The following is a 14,212-nucleotide window of genomic DNA, read 5'->3' as shown; positions in this document are numbered from 1 at the left end:
ATTTGATTTTTTAAAATTTTCCATATGATTGTTGTGAAATATACCTAAAACATTTCAATTCTTATTTTTTTTAAAAAAATATATTAAATTATTATTTCTGATTTACTATAAAAATATTAAAAATAGTGAATATTTCAACCAAAATTTAGGTACTCAAGATTGGTTGGTAAACACAAGATAACGAACTAGTAGGACATTTGTTATTATACCTATTTCATTTCAGATCATCTTATAAATCAATTTTGTGAGACGAATATCCAACTCGATCCGATCTATTAAAAATATAGTTTTTTTACTAAAAGTATTGTTTTTCATTATAAATATTGAGTGAATCAACCCATTTCACGAATATTAATCCTTAAGATTGTATCAAGATAGACTTACTTATCTAACATAAACATCACAAACAAGTTTTTTAAAAAAACAAATACCACTGAGAATATAAATTATTTTCTATCATATAACGAAATCAATTTAAATAATAATCTTAACAATATTTTAAAAAATAAAATAAAAGGAAAAGCATTAAAAAATAATGCATGCATCATTGGAAAATACACACGTTTACACAATAAATAGTATGATATATGGAAGAGGAGGAGCTCACATGCAAATTATGTGAAAAAAGTAATCAAGCTTTAGGAATTTTTTTTATAAGGTGAATTTCACGTTCAGTTAACTTAGTTGATTCTTTTTTTCTTTTTCAAAAAATAAGTTCTATTGTGAATTTAACTCGAAAAGCATTGGAAATAATAAATAAATTAAAGATGGTATTTCAAGAATTACAATCAATGTACTGATTAAATGATAAGATATCTCACTTTTATTTCTCCAGCATAACATATGAATGAAGGTTTTGTCTATGCTATACTTGGAATAATTCTTTCGGTATTATTTGGCCAAAAATGCAAAAAACTCAAATGCGATAATTACTATTACATTATATAGTTCGTTCTCTTTTTATAATACACATATTTTCTTGAAATTAGTATAGATATGGAATGTGACGACACTAGCTTGCTAAATATGATATATATTTATAGATTGTGATGATATAATTAATCGATATAAATGTTTGATGGAACAATTGTGTTTTTAGAGAAGTGATGATGTTCAATAGATTTAAAACTTTCGTTGCGTTTTGGACACGAGAAAATCGATTTAGCAACATTTTCAATGCACAATTCAAGGGATTTTTCATCGAGACTCGAAAATGATGGCTATTTCGTGAAAAGATATGTGTAAAAGCTCCTGTTGTCAACTGAATCGCCAGGAGTTTTCCGAAGAAAACGGCAGTCCCCGATTTCAAGATTCTATATAAAACCATACACTATCTTCTTTAACGTAGAATTTATTTATTGCGCAAGACAATACACGTATTTGAATGGATTCTAAATTTTTTAAGTTTAAATAAAGTAGTGACGTTGGAGTTCAAATTGTTATTTTTAAGGAAGGACAGATCAAAACGCACATTTTTAAAATATAGAGCAACGATTTTTAAAATGGCATGAGAACAACAAAATTGAGGTCCTCGAGACACATAATTCTCGCTTTGGGGTGTAAAAGGATAAAAAAGAAAGTGTTGGGGTTAACGTATAAATAAATATTTATGTGGGTCCGAACTGAGTTTAACAGTAATAACAAGAGTGACCATTTCAAAGCATCCTTCTCGCGAAGCCGAGGCACGGTTTTCCCCTCTATGGTTGTTGTTATTAGGTATGGCTGGTTGGTAAAAATACAAAATAAAGTTCGAATTTTCCGATAATATAGAGCGTCGATTTTATCTCTCACCTAGAAAATCATAGTGATTGATAATCCAATGGATAATCCGATGCAAGTCATCAGCACCAGCGCTTTGACATCATCGCCGGGGGTGATCTTTGGGATAGTGATTCTTATGTTGCTGCTCATTATCATCCTGGTTCTCATCGCTTGCAGATTCAAGCCATGGCGTCGTTTCATCTCCTCCGCCGGTTGCCACCGGTCGCGTATCACGATCAAGGTCTGATTTTTTTTATTTGGTATGGTTTAGGTGTTTGTTAGTGAGTGGATGAATGTGATTTTGATTTGAGCGTTGGGAGCTTTGGTCGTCAAGATATGTTTGATCGGTTTTCTGTTTTGGGGATTTAGGCGCTGTTTGCAACTGCATGTTTTTGTGTTTGAGTGGGCCTTTCGGTTCTTGGTTTTATGAGAAAGATTATGTTGTTTCTGTTTTTTTTTCCTTCTAGTTTCATGTCTCCAATTTTCTCATTCTTGCAAATTTTAGCTACTTCTTGGCTTGCTTTAGCAATCTTACTGGGGCTATTTGTTTTGAACGGATGAAAGTTGTTCATTCGTCGTTGATATGATATTCCTTGGAACCGTGGGCGGGGGGGTTATCGTTTTTTTGTTTCCATTATACATGTTCATTGGTTTTTCCTGGAAAGGAAACAGGGCTTTGGTTTGTTGTTCTTATCCAATGCCACTTGGTTGTCGATGTTATGGAAGTTGATTGTCATGTGCTTGCCATGTGGAGTATTCTTCGTTGGCGTTTAGTTTATGTTCCTTAGGCTTGAGTAAATAAAGCTTGTGCTATATATATCTATCTCTAAATGCAATCATAATTCCTTTTACCTGGTTTAATTTTTCATTTTTCATGCTCATTCCTCAAGTTTTGCAATGTTTTTGTAATGTACCTAGCTGCATAATCCACACTAGTATTTTATATTGAATTGTTATCCATCTTTCTCAAAAATTAAGTGTTTCAAATGGAAAATGATGCAATGCTGGCACGAAACAGGGGAACATTTTTCTTTTTCATTGTTTCCCAATTTAGTTACGGTAACCTTTTAATGGTTATTTCGAGGTTCTTCTCATGCATTAGTTGGTATTTTACGTTCTTTACATGGTGATTTTTTATGATTGTGTTTGTGCATGACATGGATTGCTTGGCTTAGCTTGATGTAACATGTACCTGCAATGACTGTTTCATCTGAAAGTTGCGCACTGTGTCTTCCCCCCCTTTATTTTTCATGACTGTTATGTGCTTTACCTTTTCCACAACAGGTTGATGACATTGAGAGGCCACTCATTAACGGAGACCATGGTATTATTGAAAGCAAAGGCAGTGCATCTATCATTGGTGATTTTATTGACCCATCTGGTTGTCAAACTCAAGCTGGTCTCAGCCCACCAAATTATATTGCGGGGGAATCTAAACAAAGGCTTCCATCAACAACTTCTCACTTGACCCACAGTAATAGATGCTAACCATTTTATTTGGTATTTTAAGCTATAAATTATTGTAAATTTTTTTGTCCAATTATAGTCATGTCAAGTTTTGCGTTCTTTTAGTAAAAGTTCGAAGTTTCTTGTTGCTCTTTCCAGATGACAGCTTTATTCTCAACATTCCAAATAATTCTGAGGATTCTTTTGTGGGTCATACGCTGAAGCTCCCAGTTGCTCCCAATAAGTTTCCCGAAGAACTGATATATGGAAGAAGAGAGGATGTGAACTATAGCTCAAAACATGATCCAGATAAGAGAACTTTCAGAGATTCTGTTCCCGCTTATACTGCAAATCAGAGTAATTTTCTCCTCACGAACTATATAAGTTCCAATGTTCTCGGAGTGTTGTTGGCAGGATTTATAAAACACATGATCATGGTTTTCTCTTAGAAGTGCAGGAAGTACTATCATGCTGGAGGTAATTTCTGGGCCTTCTCGTGGGCTTCAGTATTCCGTACAGTCGACGAATACATCCAAGCTCCCGGTTACTGTTGGAAGAGTTTTACCTTGTAATATATTGTTAAAGGACTCGGAAGTTTCTGGAAAGCACTCAATGATAAATTGGAATGCAAGTGTAAGCGTAGCTCTTTATTTTGGTATGTACTTGATTTTTATGCTATCTGCTTTCTGTATTTGATAACGTGGCGCTGCTGCAGAAATTTAAATGGGAGCTCGTTGACATGGGTAGCTTGAATGGTACACTCTTGAATTCCCAAGCAGTTCATCGCCCTCAATCTGGAAATAGACATTTGGGTACTCCATCTGAGCTTTCAACTGGAGATACAATAACTTTAGGCACAAGTTCAAAGATTCTTGTGAGTTGATGCAACCATTTGGGTTTTGTAAGCTTGTCTGTGCTTTGTCTGTGAAACAATCTGTTTTGGAAAGTTTTTTTATGTAGTCACGCATGATCCTTTATGGCAAATCAGGATTTGCTCCTGGTTCTTTGTTTAGAGTATTGATGACTATGATAATGGTGTGTCCTGCTATAAACTCATATGTCTCACTAGGCTTATTATAATTTCACATCTCCTTGAGCTGTCTTACTGTTTTGATGCCATTTTTTTTGTTCTGGAAGAGAAGATTAACCAGAAAAATCTTTTCTTTTGTGTCACCATGTTTATTATTCTCCTTATGCTGTTATAATATGAGGGTTCTACAATGACAGGCACTTAAAGCTCCAATTCAACATGAAGCTTTGAGAACTTAGCTTATTTTCTATTTTAATAAAGTTGGGAAAAACATAGATATGGAAGTGGAAGGTACACATCATCCTGGTATAGTTGTGGATGCCAAAGAGGGTGAGGATGTAACATGTTAACAATGTCCTTATTCTATTTCATTTCCCTTCCACTTCCAGTTTGGCTGAAAGCTGACTGGATGAGGTAGAACTCAGAAAAAACTGAATTAACCTTGACTAAAATGTGTTAATCAGGTTAAAAGTCCATATTTGTAGTTGCTGAGATTTATATAACATGTCTTGGTCTATATTTAGTCGCTAGAACTTACGTAACATCTCTATTCTCAATGGATTTATCTCTTACTTTTCTTATCCTTCCCTTTGTTGTAAGTAGAAATCGAAACGTATGCCTGGTGGCCCTGGCCCTTCTGCAGTTTTGGCAATTTCATTAATGGCTCTGCTCTTTGTTTCCTGCTGCAGGTTCATATTACAACTCAAACAGATTCCAAGATTCCCTTCGGCATTGGTATAGCATCTGATCCCATGGCTATGCGTCGAGGAGCAAAAAAGTTGCCCATGGAAGATGTCTGCTATTACCAATGGCCTCTTCCTGGAACTTATCAGGTTTTGGGGTTATGTCTTATCTTATTGATTTATAGAAATACCTGAATTAGCAATTAGGTTTTTGCTTCACTTGTTGCAGTTTGGAATTTTTGGCATATGTGATGGTCATGGTGGAGCAGATGCTGCAACATCCGTTAGCAAGTAAATCCACTTTCTTTAACTTGGACTATGCTTTGCTACTTGTGGAGAATCAGAAATAAACTTTGATTTGAATCGTGACCAGCACTATCATTAATATTGGATTATTTTATTTATCTTTAATCTATTGCAGCTATCAAAGTTGTTATCTACATGATCTACTGTTCTTTGAATACCACTTTCTAGAAATCGGACTGTTTTCACAGCATTTGTATTGAAGCAGTTAAGCCTCTAACATTTAGCTAAGGACTAAAGTGAAGCATTCCTGTACTAACCTTAGTTGGTGCTTTAGGTTGACACTGCATGCTTCATGTTAAATTCTTTTGATCATTCATGACTATGATTTCTAGTATTGGCCACATACTCTTATGGAAAGCATATACTTACTTATCATTTATCACAGAATAATGCCTGAAGTAATTGCTGACATCTTGTCGGATTCGATTAGAAGAGAGAAGGTTTTATCACAATCTGATGCTTCTGATGTACTGAGAGAAGCATTTTACCAAACTGAATCACGCATTAATCATTACTATGAGGTTCTGCTCTGCATCTCTGGTTTTTAACCTTGTTTTACCATATTTTTCAGTTTCTTGGATCGTAACATTCCTAGATGTGCCATGTACATCACTGTTTTTTTAACATGCTTTCTAATTCAATTACTGCACTTTAATTCGTCAAATGATGTCTATTTTTCCTAGTATTATTAATAGTTCAGACTAACGTATTAAAGATGAATGTGAACTTTATGAAAAGCCTTATTGACTGAATAATAGAATTGTGGGTGTACATTTCTTAGCTTGGTAAGATTTCAATTATTTGCTACAAAATGTTTTTTAACATTGTTTCCTTTCATTGTGATGATCTAGTTAGAAAGCAGAATGCTATTATTCATCAATATAGTGAGTTATAATAAAGATCACTAATCGCTAGTTCAGCTAGGCTGCTACATTTGCATTTTTATAGGAACCTTAAAATGGAATCTTCCGTAGGTTCTGTAGTTTCCTTATATACATCTAGTGACATGTTTAAGGTTGTTAATTTTTTTGTGATATTAAAATTCTTTCAGGGTTGTACTGCAACAGTGCTACTGGCTTGGGCTGATAATCATGAAAATTTCCATGTACAGTGTGCAAATGTTGGAGACTCAGCTTGCATCGTAAAGTAGGTGTTGATATTTAACATGCTTTCACCTCGTGCCACAGCCATCATGCTGTGTGGACTGAAAAAAGATATGGATAAATTAATGTATTATATTTTCACCTTGAGTTATTTATTGACAAAAGTACCCGGTTCAACCATAATCTGGCAGTGTTGCGGGAAAGCAGATAAATATGACGGAAGACCATAGAATAACCAGTTATTCTGAAAGACTCCGTATGCAAGCAGCAGGAGCGCCTCTGAGAGATGGGGAATCACGAATATGCGGTGATAAAAGCCGACTTTTGGCAATAAAAAAGTTTTTATTTCTTCATCAAGTATATGCTTACTTCCTGCCTTCCTGGATTGTTTCCATTCAGGACTAAATCTAGGCAGGATGCTTGGAGACAAATTTTTGAAGGAGCAGGACGCTCGCTTCAGTTCGGACCCCTATATAAGTGAAGCTGTGTACATAGACCAAACAAGACAGGGCTTTGCTCTGTTGTCTAGGTAATCTGCTGAAAGTTCAAGTCTTCTCTTTTTTACCCCAAAACTCGTCTTGGATTCTCTACTTCATTTTTATTTAATATTAATACAGATTTTTTTATATCTCATTTTTATATTATATTCCTCAAGTGGAATGGTTTTTTTATCTCTCTGTTTTGTAGAGATGAGAACCAAGAGATTTCTTGTAACACGCAAAAAATCCCGTCAAGGAAATAAGTCTTTCTTTCTGTTTGGATACAAGTATTTTCTTCGAAAGATTCTTGCTCATTTCTTGAGATGTCCCCCGCTCATTTGGAAGGGCGTGCATGAAGCTAAAACTTTACCTGCGTTTGCTTACCAATTGTGTTAAACATTTAATTTCAAAAATAAGAAACAGAGTGGCAACTGATTTGACAATTTGGAGGTTAAGATGTTCATATTACAGAGTTTTTCGGCAATATACGTCACGCCCAACTCATTTCTGCATCTAACTTCCAAAACATAGTTTGTGTGTTTCTGCGAGGAGTAGGACCATTCCTCTGCATGATATATATATATATTTATGTAAATAATATATATATTCGAAGGAATTCCGTGTTGCTTTTGCACCTTTTTGACTGGGCAAATTCTTGGTTTGGATGTAGCGATGGCTTTTGGGATGTCGTTAGTACCAAGAAGGCGGTTCAGCTTGTGAATCAGGTAACTGAACAATTGTTCTTCAATATGTTTTTTTAGTTTTTGAGTTCACAGTTTCTGAATTCTACTTCATCTATATTTTCCGACAGGCAATGGAGAGAAACGCCATGGACCGAGACAATACTGCAGAGAAGATAGCTAATTTTTTGTTAAGTGAGGCTCGAACGTTGCGTACAAAGGATAATACATCTATAATATTTGTAGATTTTAGCAACGCAGACAAAGTCCAATCTTGTAAACTTGATCCCTGAAAAGATTCAAAATCACTTTCATTTATACAAATTCTTTCATAGCCGTTTACTCCCTGTTGATTGTCTCTGTCTCTGCTCATATTTTACACACACACACGCACATATTCCCTAAAGCTTTAACCCGGGTTGTGGTTAATTGAACTTCCAATTTAAAATTTACTCTTATCAAATAAGCAATTTCTTACAATTAACAAGCATCCGACTATACCAAACTGGACGTTATCATACTCTTCGGCTTTTGTTGACATGATCATTCAAGCAGTAAAGTTTTAAAAAAATTTGCTCTCGCTGGAGATTCTCAGAGACAATTCTTGTCATGATAATTTAGGCACATATTAATATTAATTAAGAATAAACCTTTTTCCCCCGCAAAAGTTTGATAAGGGTTAGTTTTATATTTGGTCTACACTATATTGTTGTAATTAATTAATGCCTACGTAAATATCTTTATTGAAATAACTTTTAATCGAATGTATGATTTTTTTTCAATAAATTAATATTAAAAATTCATCTAGTTAGATTTCATAATTTATCTGTTGGTACGAAAATCCTCATTTTTTTAGGTACGAAAAACCCTTTTTCTTGAGATCAAATGAAAATGTATGTTCTTGTTCAAAAAATAAAAATAAATGACAATGTATGTGGCGCTAGACGGGATGACATACACATAGTTACAATATACTTAAATTTCTTTCGAGTATTCTGAATTTTTTTGGGGGTATTAATTATTATGTAGATATATTTATAAATATATTTTTTTTAGATATATAGAACTACACTTTTTTATGCATTCTCTCTGCAATTATACAGCAAACACCCTCTTATAAAAATTCAAGAAACCAAAAAAACCATTTATATAAAATTAATTGTATTTAAAACACTTCTTTTTTAAAAATCAAACATTAAACTCGTTATAAAATGGTTAAATGTATGTATTTTTTTTTTCACACAAATGTAATGGTTTTTTAAAATGAAAGATATATTATCATATTAATATTTTTAGGAAATTTTATGCTTTTAAATTTTCCATATTGACTAACTTTATTATTTATATATTAAGTTTAATTATTAGTTGAATGTGGTGTAAATAAGATTTGAATAATATTATCGATAATACTTGTTTAAGCTACAAGTTTAACGTTGGAAGTGAAACAAACTCCCAAGTTCACTCGGATAAATCAGGCCATTCTTATTTTTTTATTGCGGACCCTCCTCTACAAGACAAGATCTTGCCCTGTTTCTTCCACGAGGCGACAAGTTGTGTACTTTCATAAAAATCCCCCAAACTTGGATCTCCATTCGCGCTGTCTTCTGGGACGTTGACTTGATAAATCATTGACATTTCGTGTCCAAATCAAAGTGACGAGCATCACTCTGACCTGGTGTAGTTGTTGCTTCCGGTTCCCGCGTTACCCGATGCATATATGATTCTTTATTTTTCCTCTTCACCAACTTCATCTCTTTCTTCCAGAATTCACCAAACGAACTGACCAATTCCATTCCCATTCTGCGACTCCGCAATCGCTTTTCAACCCTTCGGCCTTTCCACCTTCTCTCCCTCCCTCTCTGTTTCAAAAGATTTGATTTTTCTTGGTTTCTTTCTTTTTGTCATGTGTTTCTCTTTGGTATGCATGAAGATGTTTGCTTGTTTCCTCTTCGTTTTATCTTCCCTGACCTACGTTTCCTTCTCTAAACCCCTTAGAGGTAAGTCAACGAAAAAGTAGCAAACCCTCGATTCAATTGTAATTTTGTTTTCTGGTTTTTGTTAGATTATTATGAATCCCTCATGAAATCTTGCCAAAATTTTATCGGGGCTTTTGATTTTACTGATAAATTTCTAAACTTCGGAGTTTTCTTTAGGTGTTTGCAGGTTTGCTTTTTGATTGAGTTTTGTTTAATTAATCTATTAGGATTGCGCAGATTATTTGTTGATCGATGCTCTTTTACTAATAAGATAAAATATTTGTTCTGTTATTTTGTGGTTTTCCCAGGTTTTCTTTAATTATCGAGTTTCACTTACTAATAGAAAACAAATTTTGGTGTTCTTTGTTACAGGTTTCTTACTTGATTGTGGCGCTTCTGTTAACTATAACTACAAAGGATTGGAATGGCAGCCAGACACGGCCTACATATCAACCGGAATTTCCAAGACTATAGCAGAACAAGTTCTAGTCCCAACTCTATCCACTGTGCGCACATTTCCTTCGGAGAACAACCTTTTCAAGAAATTCTGCTATGAAATTCCGGTTGATAGGACTCGGAAATACTTGGTCAGGACGTCATATTACTATGGTGGAGTGAACGGGAACGTTAATCCTCCTGTTTTTGATCAGATAGTTGATGGGACATTTTGGAGTGTGGTTAATACGACCGAGGCGTATATAATAAATGGGAGTTCGAGTTCTTATGAAGGTGTCTTCTTGCCAACGGGAAAGAATTTGAGCGTCTGTTTAGCTTCAAACACATACACCGATTCTGACCCTTTCATCTCTGCTCTAGAGGTTGTGCTTTTGATGGATCAGTTGTATAATTCAACAGATTTTAAAGCTTATTCTTTGAGTTTGGTTGCTAGACACAAGTTTGGGTATGATGGACCAAAAATTGAGTAAGTATTTGAGCTCCTTTTGCTATGGGTAGTCAAATTGGATGATCTATGTATTCTGCTTCTTTATTTTTATTGAATTCATTCAAGGCTTCATAGTTTAGGTTAATTTTGGAAGAAACTTGTTGAAAAATCTTTCCGCGTGATCTTTTTCCTCTGTTCATGTCGTCTGTTTTCTTTTATTTAGGTTTTTTTGACAGTGCTAATTATTCCATATTGTTTCTCTTTTTATTTTCGACCATTTCATAAATATCACGATTCAATGTGAATTCTGAAGTTGTTTACTTAGAAACGAAATGCAAAAAGTCCATAATGTGTGTTCTGATGGTTCTACAATGCTTTCTGTTACTGGTCTGTGCAAGAACTGTTTGTCATTGCATTCTTCAAGAGGCTCTTTCATTTATAGTTAACTTCAAGAATGCCAATGAGCAGGTATCCGGATGACCTATTTAATCGCTATTGGCAGCCATTCGGAGAAAACACATTTCCGCCATCAAGTTCAGGAGAACTCGCTGTTTCTGGTATCTGGAACCTTCCTCCTGTAAAAGTGTTTCACTCACGGTTGTCAAAAAGCCCATCAGAACCTTTAGTACTACCTTGGCCACCTGGAATCCTTCAAAGTGCAGAATATTATATTGCTCTTTACTTCGCAGATGATCAAACTTCTGTTTCATGGAGCTCAAGAATGGTTGATATAACCATCAATGGTGTTACATATTACAATAACTTGAGTGTAACTCCAGCTGGTCTGGTTGTCTTTGCAAACCAGTGGCCTCTTTCTGGCATTACTAATTTAACTTTGACTGCGACTCTTGGGTCAAGTGCTGGTCCTCTAATTAATGCTGGAGAGGCTTTTCGATTGCTTCCTTCTGGAGGGAAAACGCTCGCACGTGATGGTATGAATCAGCTCTTAATTATCTATAACTTGGATGATTAGCGGGATTTTCCCTACAATTTCTTCTTAGTTGGACCAAACTCTAGAATAGTGAAATTGATCTGATCATAATATTACAAAATATTTTAATTATGGTAGGTACATCACCATGGAAAATATTTTCCATGCTGATGATAAGTCAGTCTTTTTCACCTTTGCAAATGCTCCTACATTTTTAGTGTCTTGCACTTGACAACAGTTGTTTTATGGCTCTTTAAACATTTCACTTGAATGAACCTCTTCAGACTAAATGAATTGTATAAAATTTCTCAGGCATGGAGCCCTAGTATTACCGGCATTTCTTTTTCTCCTTTCAGTAATTGCAATGATAGACTTGAGAAATAGCTTCAAGCACCCTCCCGCTGATTGGAATGGTGATCCATGTTTACCCCCTAGATATTCATGGACTGGAGTAACTTGCACAGAAGGGCCCCGAATTCGTGTTGCCACCTTGTAAGTTGGACTTTATTATTTAATTTTCTTCAGGGGCAGAGATGAAACCGCCTAGTTGAGGAGTGGACAATTTTTAACTACATTTTCAAAACTAAAATTTTGTTCTTATTTATTTATGAAAAAATTTAAACTTCTGAGCAAAGAATGAAGTTTGGAAGATGAACCCGAATGCTGTGCGTGCTCCCTATCTCAATTCACGTACCCATTCACTCATTGAAGCGCTCAAACTTACTCTGTTATCATCTTGGGCAAATGACTCTGGCGGCTAACTTCTATTTCTCTATTGTCCTCAGAAACCTCACAAGCACGGGTCTTTCAGGGTCAATTTCTCCAAGTATATTTAGGATGACAGCGTTGACTAGCATGTGAGTTAAAAACAAAATATTCGAGTGCAATTGTTGAAGATTATTCATTGATGGCTTCCTTTTATTAACAGATTGCTCGGAAATAATAGCCTGTCAGGGACTATTCCAGACCTCAGTTCATTGATCGGATTGGAAATTCTGTAAGTTAGTGACTTCCATTTGCAACAAGGAACTGAAGTGCAGTTGGGGGTTTTATAAACTCGGACAATCTTGTTTCAATGTCACCTTTTTAAAATATTTGGAAATTAAATGTTTGTACGTGTTAATAATTTCCACCATTCAATTAGGCATTTGGAAGACAATAAACTGAGTGGAGTGATTCCTGAATCTCTGGGAACACTGACAAAATTACGTGAAGTGTAAGTATTATACTCAGAAGCATTCTGTGAAGTTGAAAGTCTCATGTTTCTTGCAGTAATGCATTATTCCTTTGTCAAAGTATTTATCTGCTTTTTTTTTTTATCGACGGTGATTTTTTTTTCCTGGTACATTCACATGAAGCATGCATGGTGTAGGCTTTCAAAAATAATTTTTGCATTTTGGGACTCTAAATTTCTGACAGGGGATCAGGACATGTTATAGCAATGAATCTAAGGAACCAACCCTCTAGTTTGTCAACGTTTACAATTTTACTCACCTTCCTGTAGAGCTATGAATTGGTTGATGCAAATTCGATATATTCAGTCGAAATGCAAATGCTTTATACAAAGCATATCAGTGTGACACGACTGATAAGTTTGTAATACCTCCTGGTCTGTGGTTGTGTGAAAATTTACTAAATCTTAAACAATCCTTATGTACAATTTTTTTTTGAAAACTGTTACATAAGCCAGTAGAAGAAAATAATCCTTGGGAGATTTTCCTGAGCTCATTCAAACTTTTTTAATTTTAAAATACCTTGCTGATTCTTGTGCGGCCTAGGCTTTCCATTTATTATAAACAATATCTGCATTTCTTTGTTTGAATAAAATTTGGCATTTCTAACAAGCTTTGCATACCCATTCTAACATAGAATTGTATACTCGCAGTTTCCTGCAAAACAACAATCTGACAGGCCAAGTACCAAGCAACCTTGCTGGAAAACCTGGCTTGACACTCAGGTTGTTATTCGTTTAGATGTCAAAAATTTTTCCTTCGTTTTAATTTAATGGTTAAGAATTGAGTGATTGAATCAATATTTGTTGTTCAGGTATTCTGGAAACCCGTTTCTGACACCGCCCCAATTGTGAAGGAACATTCAAACCACTTCTATTTGGCCTTCAAACTTTATATTCGAGAATCAGTCAGGGTCGAGTTCTTCGCATTCAACTCCTGAAGAAAACCATATTCTTACTTCCTATTCTACATGCAATACAAGTGAATATAGTTAATGTAATTAGATAAAGTGTAATTGCTCTCTCTTTTGGTGTCAGCGGTGTGTGCATATTGATTTATTTTGATAGCAAACGTATCTTCGTGACATTTGTTTTCCCATCATACTCGTTTGGAATTGTATATGAGATCTCGCAACAATTTTTTTTTGTAATTTTGTTTTACACTTGAAGTAGGTGCATGAAACCGCATATACTCATCACGAATTTCAGTTAACGATTCTTTTTGCCAAAAACATGTAATCTTGCCTTGATGATCAAGAATCCTTTAGATTTTGATTTATTTTGTTATGATGTCGGTAACATCTTTTGTATTAATTTTCTGTCTTTTTTTACACTGTTCTTGGGTGTGCGCATTGAGTAAACTTTCGGGCTTAATATCGTGCTAGGCAAGATCTATGCGAAGAGCGAACAAATAATATTTTCTCCTAGTTTTCTTATGGTACGAAGTTTTGTGAAACACACGTCTGTAAATGGGTAAAACCGTGTTTGTCATGTCTGCTAAAGTTATGATGCCTTTCCAAGATCACGAAACCTTTTGGAAAGATTTAACGCCCACCACCTCAACCAGAAATTAATGGGAATGGGTTAAATCTATAAAAATATTTAAATCTAACTTCACATTCCTTGTTCATCCATTTTCAGTAAGAGTGCATTTATATCCAGGAAACATGTCATGAATCTAGCTGGAAAAACACTATGGGATG

At 34.9% G+C, this 14,212-nt stretch overlaps 2 protein-coding genes across 2 annotated transcripts; both read left to right on the top strand.

The window, feature by feature from the left end:
- Positions 1–1,648: 1,648 nt before the first annotated feature.
- LOC140969669 (protein phosphatase 2C 70-like) lies at positions 1,649–7,844 on the top strand. The gene is made up of 13 exons (XM_073431093.1): positions 1,649–2,002; positions 3,046–3,235; positions 3,367–3,564; positions 3,665–3,840; positions 3,923–4,081; positions 4,927–5,070; positions 5,150–5,211; positions 5,612–5,747; positions 6,278–6,372; positions 6,521–6,636; positions 6,729–6,858; positions 7,479–7,533; positions 7,620–7,844. Exons 1-13 carry the CDS (start codon positions 1,820–1,822, stop codon positions 7,779–7,781), a joined length of 1,806 nt encoding a protein of 601 aa, XP_073287194.1. The 5' UTR covers positions 1,649–1,819; the 3' UTR covers positions 7,782–7,844.
- A 1,143-nt stretch (positions 7,845–8,987) lies between these two features.
- LOC140969657 (probable LRR receptor-like serine/threonine-protein kinase At5g59680) lies at positions 8,988–13,745 on the top strand. Its single transcript, XM_073431076.1, has 9 exons — positions 8,988–9,485; positions 9,837–10,386; positions 10,816–11,279; positions 11,635–11,770; positions 12,064–12,135; positions 12,207–12,275; positions 12,423–12,494; positions 13,164–13,235; positions 13,325–13,745. Exons 1-9 carry the CDS (start codon positions 9,392–9,394, stop codon positions 13,362–13,364), a joined length of 1,569 nt encoding a protein of 522 aa, XP_073287177.1. The 5' UTR covers positions 8,988–9,391; the 3' UTR covers positions 13,365–13,745.
- Positions 13,746–14,212: the final 467 nt, after the last annotated feature.

This window comes from Primulina huaijiensis, unplaced genomic scaffold, assembly GCF_012295235.1.
Source record: "Primulina huaijiensis isolate GDHJ02 unplaced genomic scaffold, ASM1229523v2 scaffold42415, whole genome shotgun sequence".
NCBI lineage: Eukaryota > Viridiplantae > Streptophyta > Magnoliopsida > Lamiales > Gesneriaceae > Primulina > Primulina huaijiensis.
Note: the sequence above shows the minus strand (reverse complement) of the source record. Positions and strands in the feature narration are given on the sequence as shown.